Source organism: Somniosus microcephalus, chromosome 11, assembly GCF_052327205.1.
Source record: "Somniosus microcephalus isolate GS21.2 chromosome 11, FLI_Smic_1.0, whole genome shotgun sequence".
Taxonomy (NCBI): Eukaryota; Metazoa; Chordata; class Chondrichthyes; order Squaliformes; family Somniosidae; genus Somniosus; species Somniosus microcephalus.
In genome coordinates this window covers 230585603-230605689 of record NC_140997.1, presented here as the reverse complement: position 1 = coordinate 230605689, position 20087 = coordinate 230585603, and the positions used below count along the sequence as shown (strand labels likewise).

The following is a 20087-nucleotide window of genomic DNA, read 5'->3' as shown; positions in this document are numbered from 1 at the left end:
TCACTGTAACCTCCTCCAGCCCTCCAACCCTCCGAGAACGCTGCGCTCCTCCAACTGTGGCGTTTTGTCCAGCCCCACTTCCTTCGCTCCACCATTGGCATAAGAACATAAGAATTAGGAGCAGGAGTCGGCCATTCGGCCCCTTGAGCCTGCTCCGCCATTCAATAAGATCATGGCTGATCTTCTACCTCCTCTCTGCTTTCCTGAACTATCTCCATATCCCTTGAATCCCCTTAATATTCAAAAATCTATCGCTCTCTGTCTTGAATATACTCAACGACTGAGCCGCCACAGCCCTATGGGGTAGAGAATTCCAAAGATTCACCACCCTCTGAGTGAAGAAATTTTTCCTCATCTCAGTCCTAAATGTTCGACCCCTTATTTTGAGACTGTGATCCCTGGTTCTAGACTCCCCAGCCAGGGGAAACATCCTCCCTGCATCTACCCTGTTAAGCCCTGTAAGAATGTTGTATGTTTCAATGAGATCACCTCTCATTCTTCTAAACTCTAGAGAATATAGGCCTAGTCTACTCAATCTCTCCTCATAGGACAACCCCCCCACCCCAGGAACCAGTCTGGTGAACCTTCGATGCACTCCCTCTATGGCAAGTATATCCTTCCTTAGGTAAGGAGACCAAAACTGTACACAATACTCCAGCTGTGGTCTTACCAGTAAGACAACTTTACTCTTATACTCAAATCCACTTGTAATAAAGGCCAACATACCATTTGCTTTCCTAATTGCTTGTTGTACCTGCATGTTAACTTTCAGTGATTCGTGTACAAGGACACCCAGGTCCCTCTGAACACCAACATTTCCCAATCTCTCACCATTTAAAAAATACTCTGCTTTTCTATTTTTCCTACCCAAGTGGATAACTTCACATTTCTCCACATTATATTCCATTTGCCATGCTCTTGCCCACTCACTTAGTCTGTCTATATCCCCTTGAAGCCTCCTTGCATCCTCCTCACAACTTGCATTCCCACCCAGCTTTGGATATATTACACTTGTTCCCCTCATCCAAATCATTGATGTAGATTGTAAATAGCTGAGACCCAAGCACTGATCCTTACGGTACCCCACTAGTTACAGCCTGCCAACCCGAAAATGACCCGTTTATTCCTACTCTCTGTTTCCTGTCAGTTAACCAATCCTCAATCCATGCTGGTATATTACCCCCAATGCCATGAGTCCTAATTTTGTTTAATAACCTCTTGTGTGGCACCTTATCGAATGCCTTCTGAAAATCCAAATATACCACATCCACTGGTTCCCCCTTATCTATTCTGTTAGTTACAACCTCAAAACATTTGTACAGATTTGTCAAACACGATTTCCCTTTCATAAATCCGTACTGTCTCTGCCCAATCCTATTATTATTTTCTAAGTGTCCTGTTGCCACATCCTTAATAATAGATTCTAGCATTTTCCCTACGACTGAGGTCAGGCTAACTGGTCTGTAGTTCCCCGTTTTCCCTCTCCTTCCTTTCTTAAATAGTGGGGTTACATTTGCTACCTTCCAATCCGTGAGAACTGTTCCAGAATCTATGGAATTTTGGAAAATGACAACCAATGCATCCATTATCTCTATAGCCACCTCTTTCAAAACCCTAGGATGTAGGCCATCAGGTCCAGGAGATTTACTGGCTTTCAGTTCCATTAATTTCTCCAGTACTATTTTCTTTACTAATACCGCATTAACTGGCAGCCGTGGCTTCAGCTGTCTCGGCCCCAAGCTCTGGAATTCCCTCCTTAAACCTTTCCGCATCTCTGCCTCTCCCTAAAACCCACCTCTGACCAAGCTTTTGGTCACCTGTCCCAATATATCCTTATGATGATGCTCGGTGTCAAGTTTTGTCAGATTATGCTCATGTTTTACTACGTTAAAGGCGCTATATAAATGAAAGGTGTCACTGGGGAGAAGCTAATCGGGCCTGGTGTTAAAACAGGCTGCCGGAGCGCTATCGCCCCAATCGCGCAGCCGCCCCAGGGCAATTCCACCCGCCACTGAGTCAAGTTGCTGCCCTGGCCGAGATTGTCCCAGCACGGACCATGAGTCACAGCTGGGTCCTTCCGACCTGTGTGGCCTTGCACTACATTGAGTAGTACCTTCGCCCACTGATCTATCATGTGGCCACCTGAGCTTTGCCTAACTGTGTTTTATCACAACTCTGTCTCCTCTTGCATTTCAGGGAGGATTGATAGCAATCTATATAATAAACGAGAGACCAGACGAAATTACTGGGGCGATCTTTATAGCACCCTTGGTGTTAATGAATCCCGAGTCAGCAACACCTCTGAAGGTAAAAGCACAGCAGACTCTTCAAACGCCCGGAACACTTCACGAAAATAATTAGTTCCCCCCAACCGCCCCGCCACAGTTTTCACCAATTCCAATTCCCCGTTCCCGAAGGCCCCCAATTATTGGTGGTATTCCGTTCCCACCGGCACCCAAAAGGAACCCGGGACAAGCGACCGCTCTTCACGTGGCAATGGGCGGATTTTCCTTCTCTGCGCCGGGGGGGCGGAACTTCCCTCGCCCGTTCACATGACACTTTCCCGCTGTTTGACAATGTTACTGTATTTACCTTACAAAAGCTGGCTCCCCTGTTGCCGAGTGTCTCTGTTCGTGGTTTTTGTGCCAGCAGCTGCGGCACGACAAGTTTTTCACAATTCATTCTCAGGATGTGGGCACTGCTGGCAAAGCCAGCATTCACTGTCCATCCCCTAGATACCCTCGAGAACGTTGCTGTTGGGCCTTCTTCTTGAGCCGCTACAGTCCCGTGCGGTGAAGGTGCTTCCCACCTTAGAACATAAGAAATAAGAGCAGGAGTAGGTCATTTGGCCCCTCGAGCCTGCCCCGCCATTCGATAAGATCATGGCTGATCTGATCTTGGCCTCAACTCCACTTTCCCACTCGCTCCCCATAAACCTTGACTCCCCTGTAGCTCAAATATCTGTCTATCTCTGCCTTGAATATATTCAATGACTCCGCCTCCACAGCTCTCTGGGGTAGAGAATTCCAAAGATTCACGACCCTCAGAGAAGAAATTCCTCCTCATCTCCATTTTAAATGGGCGACTCCTTATCCTGAAACTATGCCCCCTAGTTCTAGATTCCCCCACGAGGGGAAACATCTTCCCTGCATCCACTCAGTCAAGCCCCCTTAGAATCTTATATGTTTCAATAAGATCCCCTCTCATTCTTCTAAACTCCAATGAGTATAGGCCCAACCTGCTCAACCTTTCTTCATAAGACAACCCTTTCATCTCCGGAATCAACCGAGTGAACCTTCTCTGAACTGCCTCCAATGCAAGTAAATCTCTCCTTAAATAAGGAGACTAAAACTGTACGCAGTACTCCAGGTGTGGTCTCACCTATGCCCTGTACTGTTGTAGCAGGACTTCTGTACTTTTGTACTCCACCCCCCTTGCAATAAGGACCAACATTCCATTTGCCTTCCTAATTACTTGCTGTACCTGCATGCTAACTTTTTGTGTTTCATATACGAGGACCCCAGATCCCTCTGTACCGCAGCATTTTGTAGTCTCTCTCCATTTAAATAATTTTTTTAATTCTTCCTACCAAAGTGGATAACCTCACATTTTTCCACATTATACTCCATCTGCCAAATTTTTGCCCACTCACTTAACCTCTCTATATCCCTTTGCAGACTCTGTGTCCACCTCACAACTTGCTTTCCCACCTATCTTTGTATCATCAGCAAATTTGGCAACAGAACACTCGGTCCCTTCATCCAAGTCATTAATATAGATTGTAAATAGTTGAGGCCCCAGCACTGATCCCTGTGGCACCCCACTAGTTACTGTTTGCCAACCGGAAAATGACCCATTTATCCCGGCTCTCTGCTTTCTGTTAGTTAGCCAATCCTCTATCCATGTTAATATGTTACCCCCGTACCCGTGAGCTCTTATGTTGTGCAGTAACCTTTTATGTGGTATCTTATCGAATACCTTCTGGAAATCCAAATACACTACATCTACTGGTTCCCCTTTATCCACCCTGCTCGTTACATCCTCAGAGAACTCTCGTAAATTTGTCAAACACGGTAATGTAATAAAACTACTAAGCACTTGGTTTGAGTATAAAACAAGGCTTTAATCAATTGTTTCACAACCATGAGATTCTAGTTACATCACTAGTTCCTGGTATCAAAAACTTCCTGAGCAAGCTGGGCCCACGCCCGAGTATTTATACTTTCCTTGGACGGCGCCACCAGCTGGCCGCCCAGTGTTATCTCATGAGTCATTTCTACATGAATGATAAGATTCATGACACACGGGATTTCCAGGACTTTAACCCAGCGGCGACGGTTGGGATGGGTTACGTGGCTTGGAGTGGAACCTGGAGGTGACGGTGTACCCATGCACCTGCTATTCTTGTCCTGCTAGGTGGTGGAGCTCGTGGGTTTGGGAGGTGCTGCCAAAGGTTTGGAAGGCAACTCGCTAGCAGGGAGTGGTTGAGTCGAATAGCAGAGATGCATTCAAGGGGAAGCTGGATAAACACAGGAGGGAGAAAGGAATAGAAGGATATGTTGATGGGGCAAAATGAAGAGGGGGCAGGAGGAGGCTGGTGTGCAGCATAAATACCGGCACGGAGCAGTAGGGCCGAATGGCCTGTTTCGGTGCTGTAAATACATTGTGACTTTGAAAGTTTCCAAATGAAGTTTTTGACAACGAGAAACAACTACAATTTGTTAAAAAAATCCCCCTCCCACACACCAGCCTTCAGCTCTGTTCATTTAGTCTCAATTCCTGTTTCATTTCAAACTGCTCTCAAACTGGCTAAAGAATTCCCCATTCCACAAAAGCCCCATCTTTCACCAAACCCGCTGCCACTTCGCGCAGACCTGCGTGCACTGACCTCACCAGCCATCAAGGGGAGCGTGTGCGGACAGTGAGGGGGGGGGCGTCCTTTCCTACCCCCCTGCTCCGTGTCCATACACTCTTTCAGTGGCTGCTGGCAGCTTTCCCCCCCAACCCCACCCCCCACACGACCCTGCCGGTGCAACTTCAGCAATTCTACTTACCAGCATTCGGGCAGTCACAGGACAAATAAAAAGGGGGAAATTTGATGGCAGGTTGTGCCAGTAACTTGAAGCTTCCAAAGGCTTACAACAAGATTGTGAACATTTGGGAGGGAAAACACGTGTTGGAGTGAAAAATGCAGCTTTCTGGCTGAGTAGCGAGTCTCCAGGAAGACTGACAGAGAGCTGGAACTCACAGGGCCTGCCCATCACTCTAGATAGCAGCAGAGAGACCCAGGACAGGCATCCGCCTTCGCTCCCCAAAGCCAAAGCTCCTCAAAGAAGCAGATCCACCATCAGAAGCAGAGGGGAAGGAGCTAATGGCAGGATCGGGTCGGGGTGGCGGGGAAGAGGAGCTGCCAGCAGCCGCTGAAAGTGTGTATAGAAACATAGAAGATAGGAGCAGGAGTAGGCCATTTGGCCCCTCGAGCCTGCTCCGCCATTCAATGAGATCATGGCTGATCATCCAAATTCAGTACCCTGTCCCTGCTTTCTCCCCATATCCCTTGATCCCTTTAGCCTTAAGAAATATATCCAACTCCTTCTTGAATATATTTAATGAATTGGCCTCAACTGCCTTCTGTGGTAGAGAATTCCACAGGTTCACCACTCTCTGGGTGAAGAAATTCCTCCTCATCTCTGTCCTAAATGGCTTACCCCTTATCTTTAGACTGTGACCCCTGGTTCTGGACTCCCCCACCATCGGGAACATCCTTCCTGCATCTAGTCTGTCTAGTCCTGTTAGAATTTTATAAGTTTCAATGAGATCCCCTCTCATTCTTCTAAACTCCAGCGAGTATAAGCCCAATCGACCCAATCTCTCCTCATCCGTCATTCCTGCCATCCCAGGTATCAGTCTGGTGAATCTTCGCTGCACTCCCTCCATGGCAAGAACATCCTTCCTCAGATAAGGTGACCAAAGCTGCGCACAATACTCAAGATGTGGTCTCACCAAGGCCCTGTACAATTGCAGCAAGACATCCTTGTTCCTGTACTCGAACCCTCTCGCTACGAAGGCCAAGAACTGCTAACAGTACTCCAGGTGTGGTCTGACCAGGGTTTTGTACAGCTGCAGCATAACTTCTACCCCCTTGTATTCTAGTCCTCTAGATATAAAGGCCAGCATTCCATTAGCCCTTTTTGATTATTTTCTGTACTTGTTCATGACATTTTAATGATCCATGTACCTGGACCCCCAAGTCTCTTTGGACCTCCTCTGTTTTTAACTTTTCACCATTTAGAAAGTACCCTGTTCTATCCTTTTTAGGTCCAAAGTGGATGGCCTCACATTTGCCTAAATTTAAATCCATTTGCAACAGTTTTACCCCTTCACTTAATCTATCAATATCCCTTTGTAATTTTATGCTTTCATCCTACAATGCCGCCTATCTTTGTGTCATCGGCAAATTTGAATATATGACTTTTTATGCCATCTAAGTCGTTAATAAATACTGTGAATAGTTGAGTCCCCAATACAGATCCCTGTGGGACACAATTTCAGTACCTACCCATTATCCCTACTCTAAGTCTCCTGCCACTCAGCAAATTTCCAAACCAGGTCAATAAATATGTCCTCAATTCCGTGGGCTTCTATCTTAGATAACAGTCTCTTTTGTGGGACTTTATCAAATGCCTTCTGGAAGTCCATATAAATAACATCCATAGACATTCCCCTGTCCACTACTTTAGTCACCTCTTCAAGAAATTCAATCAGGTTTGTCAGGCATGACCTACCTTTCACAAATCCTCTCTCTGATCAACTGAAAATTTTCAAGGTGTTCAGTCACCCTATCCTTAACTATAGACTTTGGCAATTTCCTGACAACAGATATTCGGCTAACTGGTCTACAATTCCCTGGTTTTCCTCTCTCGCCATTCTTAAAAAGCGGAGTGACATGCGCAATTTTCATCTAAAGGAACGGTTCCCTGAATCTAGAGAACTTTGGAAGATTATAGTTAGGGCATCTGCAATGTACTCACCTACTCCCTTTAAAACCCTGAGATGGAAACCATCTGGCCCTGGGGATTTGTCACTCTTTAGTGCCATTATTTTCTTCATTACTGTTATTTTACTTACTTTAATTTTATTGAGTCCCTGTCCCCGATTCAATATTAGTTTCCTTGAGATATCCGGCATGCTATCCTCTTCTTCTACTGTAAATACTGACGCAAAGTAATTATTCAACATGTCCGCCATTTCCTTATTATCATTGACTCCACTCAAAGACCATCACTGCTCCACGAACTACTGCCACAGACTCTTCAAACACTCTGAACATTCCATTAAAAGAATTTCCATGCCCCATTGTCCGTCAAGCAGCCCTTATTTCCCCCCCCCCACACCATGTCCAATATATTTATACCCAATAAAAAGTGTTCCATTTTTTTTGAAGAAGAAAAACAATTTTTTAACGCCTGTGATTTTTCTCCTGGGTTTTTGCCCGGAGCAGTGTCCTGGTGATTAGTCTTTAATTCCTGGAGACTCCAGGGCAATCCTGCAGGGTTGGCAACCCTATGCTGTGGGGCAGGTGAGGGAGGGTGAGATGGGAAATCAAGCACGGGGCAGGAATGCCGTGCTCGGCCTTGCCACTTTGCCCCTCGTCCGCCAACATCCCACCTGGCTATGGGAGGAAACCCCAGGTCTGAGTATCAGCGAGCTATTCTGTCCAAATACTGCTGACATCTACTGCAGGATCGGAGAAAACTAACAGTGGTTGGTTTGCTGTGGACAATGTACAACATGCATGTGTTTTTCTGAATGCTTAGTTTCTTAATAAATTTTATAGAAATGGGAAGAGGAAGAGGCCCCTTCCTTTCTGATAGATTAAGGAACGCATCCAACCGCCTCTTGAACCCAATTACACTGTTTCAATGTAAGAAAAAGAACTAGTATTTATCTAAAGCCTTGTGTCTTGCAAAAGCATCGCAAAGCAGCTCATGTACAATCAATTACATTGAGCTATGGTGACTGTTAGCATGTAGACATAGGCAGCAGTCATTTTGTTTAAATACATGTTCATTTTTGGGATGTGGGCAATGCTGGCATTTATTGCCCATCCCTAGTTGCCCTGAGGTGGTGGTGGTGGTGGTGGGCCTTCTTCTTGAACTGCTGCAGTCCATGTGGTTTTCTTTGCAGTGGTTTCATAGTCACCTATAGAGGGCAGTTAAAAGTCAACCGCGCTGGTGTGGGACTGGAGTCACATGTAGACAAGATGCAAGGGCAGCAGGTTTGCTTCCCTAAAGGACATTAGTGGAATTTTACAACAATGGTCACTTTTATCAATACCAATGTTATAAATCTCATCATCAAGAAACTACTCGTGAAATAACGCTGGACGGCCAGCTGGTGGCGCCGTCCAAGGAGTATAAATACTCGGGCGTGGGCCCAGCTTGTCTGGGACATTTTGTAAGACAAGGAACTAGTGAAGTACAACTAGACCTCCATGTTCTGAAACAAGTTGATTAAAGCCTTGCTTTATGCTCAAACCAAGTGCGTAATTAGTTTTATTACGTCAACCAGCTTTTCATTTCCAAACTTTGTCAGCTGTGGCTCAGTGGGTAGCACTCTCGCTTCCGAGTCAGGAGGTTCAAGTCCTACTCCAGATACAGCACTGGGGAGTGCTGCACTGTCTGAGGTGCCGCCTTTCATTTGAGACATTAATCTGACCTCTCAGTTGGGCGCAAAAGATCCCATGGCACTATTTCGAAGAGGAGCAGGGGAGTTCTCCCTGGTGCCCTGGCCCATATTTATCCTTCAACAAACAGCTTTTAGAAAAACAGATTATCTGATCATCATCGACAACAACAACAACTTGCATTTATATGGCGCCTTTAACGTAGTAAAACATCCCAAGGTGCTTCAAAGGAGTTTTAAAAGACAAAAAAATGACACCGAGTCACAGAAGAAGAATTTAGGGCAGGTGACCAAAAGCTTAGTCAAAGAGGTAGATTTTAAGGAGCGTCTGAAAGGAGGAACGAGAGGTAAAGGGGTGGAGAGGTTTAGGCAGGGAATTACAGAGCTTAGGGCCTAGACAGCAGAAGGCAAGGCCATCAATGATTGAGCAATTTTAAACAGGGATGCTCAAGAGGTCAGAATTAGAGGCACACAGATGTCTCGGGGGGGGGGGGTGGTTGTGGGACTGAAGGAGATTACAGAGATAGGGAGGGGCGAGGTCATGGAGGGATTTGAAAACAAGGAATTTTGAAATTGAGTCGTTGCTTAACTGGGTGCCAATGTAGGTCAGCGAACACAGGGGGTAATGGGTGAACGGGGCTTGGTGCGAGTTAGGACACGGGCAGCAGAATCAGTGATGGCTGGGTGGGGCAGTTTTGGATCACCTGAAGTTTACGGAGGGTAGAATGTGGGAGGCCAGCCAGGAGTGTGTTGGAATGGTCAAGTCTAGAGGCAACAAAGGCATGGATGAGGGTTTCAGCAGCGGATGAGGTGAGGCAGCGGCGGAGTTCGGCTATGTTACGGAAATGGAAATAGGCGATCTTAGTTATGCTGCGGATATGTGGTCGGAAGCTCATTTCAAGGTCAAATATGACACCAAGGTTGCGAACAGTGTGGTACAGCCTTGGACAGATGTTAGGGAGAGGGATGGTGTCAGTGGCTAGGGAACGGAGTTTGTGGCAACAATGGCTTCGGTCTTCCCAATATTTAATTGGAGAACATTTCTGCTCATCCAGAACTGGATGTCGGACAAGCAGTCTGACAATTTAGAGACCGTGTAGGGGTCGAGAGAAGTGGTAGTGACTGCTGCGTGTGGGACCTTACTTTGCGCATATTGGCTACCACGTTTCCTACATTACAACAGTGACTACACTTCAGAAGTATTTCATTGGTTGTAAAGTGCTTTGGGATGCCCTGAGAATGGGAAAGACACTATATAAATGCAAGTCTTTCTTATTTCAAGATTTTAAAAAACTGAAATCAAATTTTCAGACTGCCATGGTGGGATTTGAACTCACGTTCTCTGGATTATCAGTCCTGGCCTCTGGATTACTAGTCCAGTCATTTGAACAAGCTCTCAAAAACAATAATGAAATGAATGACCAGTTAACGTGTTTTCTGGTGGGGGGTAATGATTGAGGGAGGAACTTGGCCAGAACACCGGGCAAACTCCTCTACTCTACTTTGAATAGCGCCAAGAGATCCTAAACATCCACCTGCACGGGTAGTCGGGGTCTCGGTGTCATGCCTCATCCACTCGCTCCGTACTGCACGAGGTGTGTCAGCCGAGGTCATGTGCCAGAGTTCTAAAGTGAGGCTTGAATCTACAATCTTTGTGTGCTGTCAGTGTTGCCTCGGCCACTAACTGAGCCTAGCTGACACATTGGTCTACCCTGCCACCCTAACCCACAAATCTTGTCCCTTTGGATGAAGACATTTTGCCAGACTTCCCATCACACTCCTGTGGTGATTATTCCTTGTTTAGTAAAAGTATTGTGATTGGTTGTTTGTTAACTGCCTTGGGATATATGTTGTAATCTCATTGGTAGTTGATGATCACATGATGTGTTGTGGCCACCTTAAATTCAGTTCTTTTCCAGCTTTGGTTGGGACTGGATGTGGGAAGATGTGCTGCAGATTTTAAAGTTAATAAAGCCTAGCTTTGGAAGGCAAATCTATTCTTTATTTCAACTCCTAACTTTCTCATTTTAAGTACAAGCCCCTACCGGCACTTGAATCGATTTGCCCGTGTCAACTTTGTCGGATGTCCTTGTAACCTCAAACTCCTTTTTTCTAAAGAAAAAAAAGCCCACCTTTGTTAACTTTTCCTCATAACTTAAATTTCTGACCCATAACAGCAGAAGAAATAATAATAGAAAATGCTGGAAATACTCAGCAGGTCAGGCAGCATCTATGAAGAGAGAAACACAGAGTTAACGTTTCAGGTCGATGACCTTTCATCAGAACTGGAAAAAGTTAGAGATGTTACAGATTTGAACAGCATAAGAAATGTCAACGACAAGAAAAGGCCATTCATGTCTTTGAACTAATTCTTTCCTCCATGAATTTGCACTCCCCGGGCAGTTTCAGTGGAGATCAAGACCACTCCCTGCACCCCGCCTCAGAATTTTTCATCCCAACGGATGGAGAATCCAGCAAGTCAATGACCTTCACACCAGAGTTCCTGACATGCATTCTGAACCAGGGGCGCTAATTTGTGGATATACCCTTTAACTCTCATCTTAATTGCTTGCGTCTCCACCCTCTCAAGGGTAATAGCTTCCAAACAAGGACATAGACTTACCCGAACTTGTTTTGCTTTCTCCACTCCAGATGTTTATTGCCAAAGTGATGTCTCACTTGCTGCCAAATTTACCCATGGGATACATAGATCCCCGTTTGATATCAAGAGATGAAAATCAGGTGGGTTTGCAGTGATTTTTTTTCTTCTCCTATTTGAATAAAGAATTTAATGGATTCTGTGTGAAGACTTGGTTGAGTTCATGAACTCTTCACCAGCGCATCATGAACCACAGCAGGCACTTTGATGGCTTCCCTCACTTAATCCACTACATTGAGTCTGTTACGCAGAGGGACATTTTCTCCCAACACCACCACCTTGCATTACATAGCTCTTTTAATGTAGTAAAACTTCCCAAGTTACATCCAAAGCAAATACAGGAACAGCCATTCAGCCCATCAAGCCTGAGCCACCATTTTGCTGGCCGTGGCAACTCTTAATCTTTTTAATCCCAATTTCCTGCCTTCTCTTCACAGTATCCTGACTTCCCAAGCAAGTACAGGTATCTTAAAACATCTCAATTGATTCTGAATCTATGGCTTTCTGGGATAGTAAGCTGTACATTTTCACAACCAGCTCTCTGCTTTGCTTTGGAGGGTACCTTGCGATCTTTAACATCCACATGAACAGGGATCCATCCCGGATTAGTGTACCATTCAAAGGGTAACACCTCTGACAATCCAACAGTGCAGCACTCCCTCAGTACTGCACTGGAGTCATAGAGTAATACAGCACAGATAGAGGCCCTTCGGCCCATCGTGTCCGCGCCGGCCATCAAGCCCTGTCTAATCTAATCCCATATTCCAGCATTTGGCCCGTAGCCTTGTATGCTATGGCATTTCAAGTGCACATCCAAATGCTTCTTAAATGTTGTGAGGGTTTCTGCCTCCACAACCCTTTCAGGCAGTGAGTTCCAGACTCCAACCACCCTCTGGGTGAAAAAGTTCTTTCTCAAATCCCCTCTAAACCTCCCGCCCTTTACCTTGAATCTATGCCCCCTAGTTATTGACCCCTCTACTAAGGGAAAAAGCTCCTCAGCATCCATCCTATCTATGCCCCTCATAATTTTGTACACCTCAATCATGTCCCCCCTCAGCCTCCTCTGCTCCAAGGAAAGCAAACCCAATCTGCCCAGTCTCTCTTCATAGCTGAAGCGCTCCAGCCCTGGTAACATCCTGGTGAACCTCCTCTGCACCCTCTCTAACGCGATCACATCCCGAGTGCCAGATTAGATTATGGGCAGGATTTCCATTGGGCCATGGAGCCGTGTTTGGAGGCGTGTGGGGGGGGTTAAAATCCTGAAATCAGGGGTCCCGACCCCATCCCGCCTCCATGCCAGTTTCAAAGGAGGCGGGTACCCGCCCCGCACTGGGACCCGCCTACCCGAGGCGGGAAGGGATTAGTGCCAATTAACTGCCTGTTAACAGGTAGTTAACAGGCAGTTTTTAGCCTAATCCCTATTTTTAATGCTGAAGTGTGGGACTCCGGACGGCTCCAAACCACGCCAAGTTTGCGAGGCGGGCCGCCGGGTTGAAGGACTTGGAGGGGTCGAAATGTCAGTGTTCAGGTGAGTGATGTGTGCATGAGTGCAAAGGTAAGTGTGTTTGGTGTGTCTAAAGAAGTTTATGTAATACCCACTGGAAATGTTATGTACGCTAAGTATGGTTATCAATCTTTAACTTAGACACTGTATTATCATTGTTATAAATCCCTGGGTTAAAGTTGCGGCAAGAACTTTTAAGGACACAATGTGACTAAGAGCAGACTTTCCATAATTCTGCACCAGTATCAACTGTTGCAGACAGTGAGGCTGCGCAGTCTCCAGGCAGAAACCCCAGGAGGAAGGGGTGGAGTCGGGTTTTTCAAGCGGGAAACGGGAGCGACTGGAAGAAGAGGGCAGGAGCTCTGAAAAGAGGGCTCAGGAGGCAAATGGCTGCCGCATCCCGTCCTGGGCTTCCAAACTCGGCCGCCACCCTTCGTATTAGTAGCTCTGCATCCAGAACTCAAAGTGGGATTCAGTGATCGTGAAGAGAATTCAACGAAGGCGTTCGGAGTTGTAAGTCTTGCAGACATTATACATACCATGAGCTCCAACTTAAGCGCGCCAACGAAAGAGTGCACTCGAATTTGGACACAGGGACAGATTCTCCTTTGAATCCATATAAATGGAGAATGTATGTTTATTATGTCTAGATTCATTCTAATGTATGCAAATGTCTAATTTAGGTCATTGACCCGTAATCTTCTTATACTGTCTGACGTTAAAACTATAAAGTAAGATAATTAGAATTAAGCCATTGTAGTAGTGATCTCCTTACTGGACTATAGAATACTGTCTACAACAGAGACCACATCTCACATATATCTAGAGAACCGTGAAGGGGTTACATTTAAATGACCTTTTCTTACCTTTTCAGCCTTCCTTCCTTTAGGTCTCGGGAGTCCCTCATCTCACCGGCACAGAAAGCAGAATGGCTGCAAACTGTCAAAAGTGACAACCTGCAGCTTTCTGTGCAGGAGAGATTTGTAACTGAGTCTGTGTAGAAGGACTCAGGTTAGAAGTAAGACTGTCAGTGTTTGACAGCTTCAAACAGCTGTGAAACGCTGATATTTCATCTGTCAAAACCTCTTGACAGATGAAATTTCAGTCTGTGACCTCACCTGTTGCCGGGTAGCCCTTAATTGGCCTGCTGAGCGGGCTCAACAAGGTCAATCAAGTTAAAATCGCGTGGATTGGCCACATCTCGATGGAGGCGGGACTACAACCCCAAAAGTTGTAGTCCCGCCTCCTACCCGACTCCTGAATGTAAATCCAGCCCTATGTGTTCAAGTCCTGGTGTGAGAGCCATTAATCTTCTGAGCCAGAGGCGAGAGTGATACCAAACCACATCAGGTAGTGAAAGGAAACTCAGTATTACCAAACCCTCGCTTTCTGAGGGATTAAATCCACTATGAAAAACAGCATAAAAGTCCCCAGATAAGTAAATAAAGTGGACATTGCTGGCAGAAAGAAATTCATTCAAATATTGCACCAGAGACGCCAATTTTTTGATTACACTTTTGTGAAACACCTTGGGATGTTTTTGTACGTTAGAAGTGCTGGCTAAATGTTGCTGTTTGCAAGCTCAAATAAACAGCAATAGCCCCGTCTGCCCTCTTGAATGGATAAAAGATCCCATGGCACTATTTCAAAGAAGAGCAGGGGAGTTCTCCCCGGTGTCCTGGCCAATATTTATCCCTTAACCCGACATCACTAAAAAAAAGATTATCTGTTAACAGTGACCACACCTCAAAAGTACTTCATTGGCTGTAAAGTGCTTTGGGACGTCCTGAGGTTGTGAAAGACACTGTATAAATAAAAGTCTTTCTTTTTACTAAACCTGCTATCATCATAATAATGGTCAGTTTGAGGGCTTAAATAAGAATATTCTTGACCTCGGACTATTCTTTGTAAGCTAGTGATAGCGAGGCAGAGATCAGTGGAAGCCGGAGCAAAACAGTGACCCCCAATTTAAGGTTGCAAAAGTAACCTCATTATCACTCTCCACCAGCCAACTGCAGAAGGGTTTGCAAAAAGGCCAAGCAAAAATTGAAAATATCCCTGTTGCACCACATGTGCTGTCCAAGCATGTAGCACACGTGTTGCATTCGTTTAAAAAATTAATTAGAGTGTGAAGCAATGATCATCATCAAGATACCCGAGATACGCACCTGAACCTTTGGAAAAATAGCCCCATCTCAGAGGCACATTTTCTCTATAAATGCCCCCTCCCCCAAAAGGTTGTGGATGCTGGGGGTCAATTGAAATGGTCAAAGGCTGAGACCGATAGATTTTTGTTGGGTAAAAGGGTATCAAGGGACATGGATCAAAGGCGGGTAAATGGGATTGAGGTACAGATCAGCTGTGATCCCATTTAATGGCGGAACAGGCTCGAGGGACTGAATGGCCTACTCCTGTCCCTATGTTCCAGTACAAAAACATCGCTGCCAACACACAAAACCTCGGGCCTTGTGATGAGCTCCACACAAGTTGAAAAAGATTTACCAATCTGTTCCAGGAGTCAAGGAATATGCATAGTGGAGCTCAGAATAAGACTTATCAAAAGGACAATGAGGAACACTTCTCCAATAAAATGTTTTTTTTTAACACAGGCTTCAAAGTTTTATTTACAAAACGCAGAAGGATTGCCTTTAAGGTGCTGCGTGAGGGCAGGGCATTAAGGATAGATCAGGATTCTCATACTTTGAGCTCTGAACAAAATGCACTAGAGCCATGGACTGTTAAACATAGAAGATAGGAGCAGGAGTAGGCCATTCGGCCCCTCAAGCCTGCTCCGCCATTCAATGCAATCATGGCTGATCATCCAATTTCAGTACCCGGTCCCCGCTTTCTCCCCATACCCCTGGATCCCTTTAGCCTTAAGAAATATATCCAACTCCTTCTTGAATATATTTAATGAATTGGCTTCTACTGCTTTCTGTGGTAGAGAATTCCACAGGTTCACCACTCTCTGGGTGAAGAAATTCCTCCTCATTTCTGCCCTAAATGGCCTACCCCTTATCCTTAGACTGTGACCCCTGGTTCTGGACTCCCCGACCATCGGGAACATCCTTCCTGCATCTAGTCTGTCCAGTCCTGTCAGAATTTTATAAGTTTCAATGAGATCCCCTCTCATTCTTCTAAACTCCAGCGAGTACAAGCCCAATCGCCCCAATCTCTCCTCATACGTCATTCCTGCCATCCCAGGTATCAGCCTGGTGAATCTTCGCTGAACTCCTTCCATGGCAAGAACATCCTTCCTCAGATAAGGCGACCAAAACTGCACACAATACTCAAGGCGTGGTCTCACCAAGGCCCTGTACAACTGCAGCAAGACATCCTTGTTCCTGTACTCGAATCCTCTCGCTACGAAGGCCAACATACCATTTGCCTTCTTAACCGCCTGCTGCACCTGCATGCTTACCTTCAGGACCTCGTTAACAGTTTAACAAGTGACCCCCGCAGCATTATTGCAGTTGTGTGTCTGCTCTAATAATAGTCAAACTCCTACAAATCCACAGGGTAAAAAAAAAGCACTGCAGCATGCGAGTTATAACTCACATAAGAACATAAGAATTAGGAGCAGGAGTAGGCCATACGGTCCCTCGAGCCTGCTCCACTATTCAATAAAATTATGGCTGATCTTCGATCTCAACTCTACTTCCCCGCCCAATCCCCATATTCCTCGATTCCCCTAGAGTCCAAAAATCTATCGATCTCAGCCTTGAATATTCTCAACGACTCAGCATCCACAGCCCTCTGGGGTAGAGAATTCCAAAGATTCACAACCCTCTGAGTGAAGAAATTCCTCCTCATCTCAGACTTAGATGTCCGACCCCTTATGCTCAGACTATGCCCCCTAGTTCTAGACTCTCCAGCCAGGGGGAAACAACCTCTCAGCATCTACCCTGTCAGAATCTTAAATAAAAACAGAAAATGCGGGAAACGCTCAGCAGGTCAGGCAGCATCTGTAGAGAGAGAAACAGAGTTAACATTTCAGGTCGATGACCCTTCGTCAGAACTGGAAAAAGTTGGAGATGTAACAGGCTTTAAGCAAGTGCAGGGGCAGGGAAAGGGGGAGGGGAGGAAAGAACAAAAGGGAAGGTCTGTGATAGGGTGGAAGGCAGGAGAGATTAAATGACAAAAGGGATGATGGTGCGAGGCAAAAGGAGATGGTAATGGGACAAGTAAAGAAACAAAAGACGGGTCTAGAGGAGGTGTAAATGGGAATAGCAGAATCATCAACAACAGTTGTTGTCCAAGAAAATGGTGGCAGAGGTTATGTTGTTGAACTCAATGTCGAGTCCAGAAAGCTGTAAAATGCCTAATTGAAAGATGAGGTGCTGTTCCGTGAGCTTACGTTGAGCTTCGTTGGAACAGTGTAAGAGGCCAAGGACGGAGAGGTCAGAGTGGGAGTGGAACAGAGAATTAAAGTGACTGGTGACCGGAAGCTTGGGGTCACGCTTACGGACTGAACGGAGGTGTTCCGCAAAGCAGTCACCCAATCTGCATTTGGTCTCCCCAATATAGAGATCGCACCGTGAGCAGCGAATACAGTATACTAATCCATGGCAGCTGTTGGTGATTCTGCCATTGCCATTTACACTTCATCTAGAGTCATCTTTTGTTTCTTAATTTGTCCCATTACCATCTCCTTTTGCCTTGCACCATCATCCCTTTTGTCTTTTAATTACGCCAATCCAAACAAGGGGACAAGAGGGTGATGGGCTTAGTGAGGTGGAATTTCAAAGTGTGGGGCCCACACAGCTGGTGGGGGAGAGGGGCCGAGATTTACAAGTGGCCAGAATCCAAGGAAAAGCGAGTTCTGCGGGTGGGGTGGGGCTTTTAGGAGGTTACAGCGATAGGGGGAGGTGAGGCCACAAAGTGATTTCAACACGAGGATGAGAATTTTAAATTTGAGGTGCCGTGGGACTAGGACAGTACGCATCAAACTGTAATGTTTATCTTACCCGTCTCAGGACCGGTTTGGTTCAGTTCAACATGCCTCCATTCAGAGCCAGGATCAGAGACTTCTCCTCCAAGATGCTGCAAGGCCGTAGTTAGTGGTGCCTGAGGGTGGAGATGGTGCTGAGGCTGAGGCAAGAGAAGGTCTTCGCTGAGTTAAAGCTGGAGTCAATACTGAGGCGCAAATGCCAAGTTAGGTGAAACTTTTGGGGAACAAAATGGAGGAGCACCGCATTTGCCTCTCCATTCTTACCTGTCCAATTCCCAATGTTCTGCCTACATCTCCCCACCTCATGCTCTTTCTGTCCGATTCCCAATGTTCTGACTGCTTCATACCCGATGCTCTTTCCTATCCGTCCTGCTGGTCTAGATGACCCTCCTACTTTAACTCAATTTCTGTCACGAGCGAATTCCAAGCTTGGCTGCCCAGTGCGTCTTTGTTTACATAGAATGTACAGCACATTTATCACTTGTGCCTCTGTCAAGGTACAATAATTTCAACAAAATGAAAACAATCCCTCTCCCGCTTTGGTTTCAAATGATTCGCATTGTGGCTGAGTTTCAACATTCCTCTGTTGTAGTCGCAACTTGTGATGTAAAGTGTTTTGTTCTTGCAGGTACAGGACTACATGAATGATCCTCTCGTATACCATGGACCTGTGAGGGTGAGATTTGCTTTTGAGGTGTTACATGCGTTGACCAAGATCGAGAAACTGTTCCCCACCATCACAACACCGATGCTGACTTTACATGGTGATGCAGACTCACTGTCCGACATCAGGGGCTCTTACATCATGTTCGGGAAGGTGGCCAGCACGGACAAGACATTTAAGGTGAAGCATTTTTCCTTAAAAATAAAAGTCCAGGTCAAACTGGTGTAAGGTATTTGTTTTTACTCTTTTAACTCTTCAGGGTGATTAGATGTGAGATCAACCAAGACTTTAAACGTTTCCAACTAATGGTTTCATTAACATTAAAACAATACAGCTTTACATATAGAGATGTATACAACCTTTAAATCAGTAATACAGTTCGAAACCTGGTATGGCCGATTCTCCTGCTTTGTGAACACTGAAAAGTTAATAATCCACTGGCTTCCTGTTCCCGTTCTTACAGTCCGACTTTTAAGACTGAGATGAGGAGGAATTTCTTCACTCAGAGGGTTGCGAATCTTTGGAACATAGGAACAGGAGTAGGCCATTCAGCCCCTCGAGCCTGTTCCGCAAATTCGCTAACCCTAAGGGCTTTGGATGCTAATTTGTTGAGTATATTCAAGGCTGGGATGAATAGATTTTTGGACTCTAGGGGAATCAAGGGATATGGGGATCGGGCGGGAAAGTGGAGTTGTATTTGAAGATCAGCCATGATCTTATTGAATGGCGGAGCAGGCTCGAGGGGCCGTATGGCCGACTCCTGCTCCTATTTCTTATGTTCTGATGACTTGCGAACTGAACCCTGGTCGGTTTCTACCTTTCTTGCTGACAAAAATAACCACTTTCAGTAATATTCCACTTTCTCTTTCCCATGGTTACACAAACAGATGGTACCAAACAGCCCCTGGTGTTTACGACGGTTTCCCACAGTCTCTCAAGGCCCCATTATCTGTAGCCTTCCAGACAGTCTGCAGAACACTTTTTACAATTTGGTCAACGACAAATATTTGCATTTATATAGCGCCTTTTTAACATAGTAAAACATCCCAAGGCACTTCATAAGAACATAAGAATTAGGAGCGGGAGTCAGCCATTTGGCCCTTCAAGCCTGCTCCGTCATTCAAGAAGATCATGGCTGATCTTCACTCTCAACTCCACTTTGCTGCACTATCCCCATATCCCTTGATATTCAAAAATCTATCGATCTCAGTCTTGAATATACTCAACGACTGAGCCTCCACAGCCCTCGGGGGTAGAGAATTCCAAAGATTCACCGCCCTCTGAGTGAAGAAATTTCTCCTCATCTCAGTCCTAAATGGCCGGCCCCTTATTCTGAGACTGTGATCCCTGGTTCTAGACTCCCCAGCCAGGGGAAACATCCTCCCTGCATCTACCCTGTCAAGTCCTGTAAGAATTTTGTATGTTTCAATGAGATCACCCCTCATTCTTCTAAACTCTAGAGAATATAGGCCTAGTCTACTCAATCTCTCCTCATAGGACAATCCCCCCATCCCAGGAACTAGTCTGGTGAACCTTTGTTGCACTCCCTCTGTGGCAAGTATATCCTTCCTCAGGTAAGGAGACCAAAATTGTACACAATACTCCAGGTGTGGTCTCACCAGGG

General features: G+C 45.8%; 1 protein-coding gene across 3 annotated transcripts in view; it reads left to right on the top strand.

Moving 5' to 3' along the window:
* LOC147111324 (monoglyceride lipase-like) overlaps positions 1-20087 on the top strand; it is a 72980-nt gene that overhangs the window by 44309 nt on the left and 8584 nt on the right. For 2 of the 3 annotated variants that reach the window (XM_086002104.1, XM_086002107.1), the window contains 3 exons: positions 2197-2307; positions 11338-11427; positions 18428-18643. In XM_086002104.1, coding sequence (XP_085858230.1) covers positions 2197-2307; positions 11338-11427; positions 18428-18643 — 417 coding nt within the window. The remainder of the gene's footprint in view (positions 1-2196; positions 2308-11337; positions 11428-18427; positions 18644-20087) is intronic. The other variant, XM_086002106.1, reaches the window with a different exon arrangement.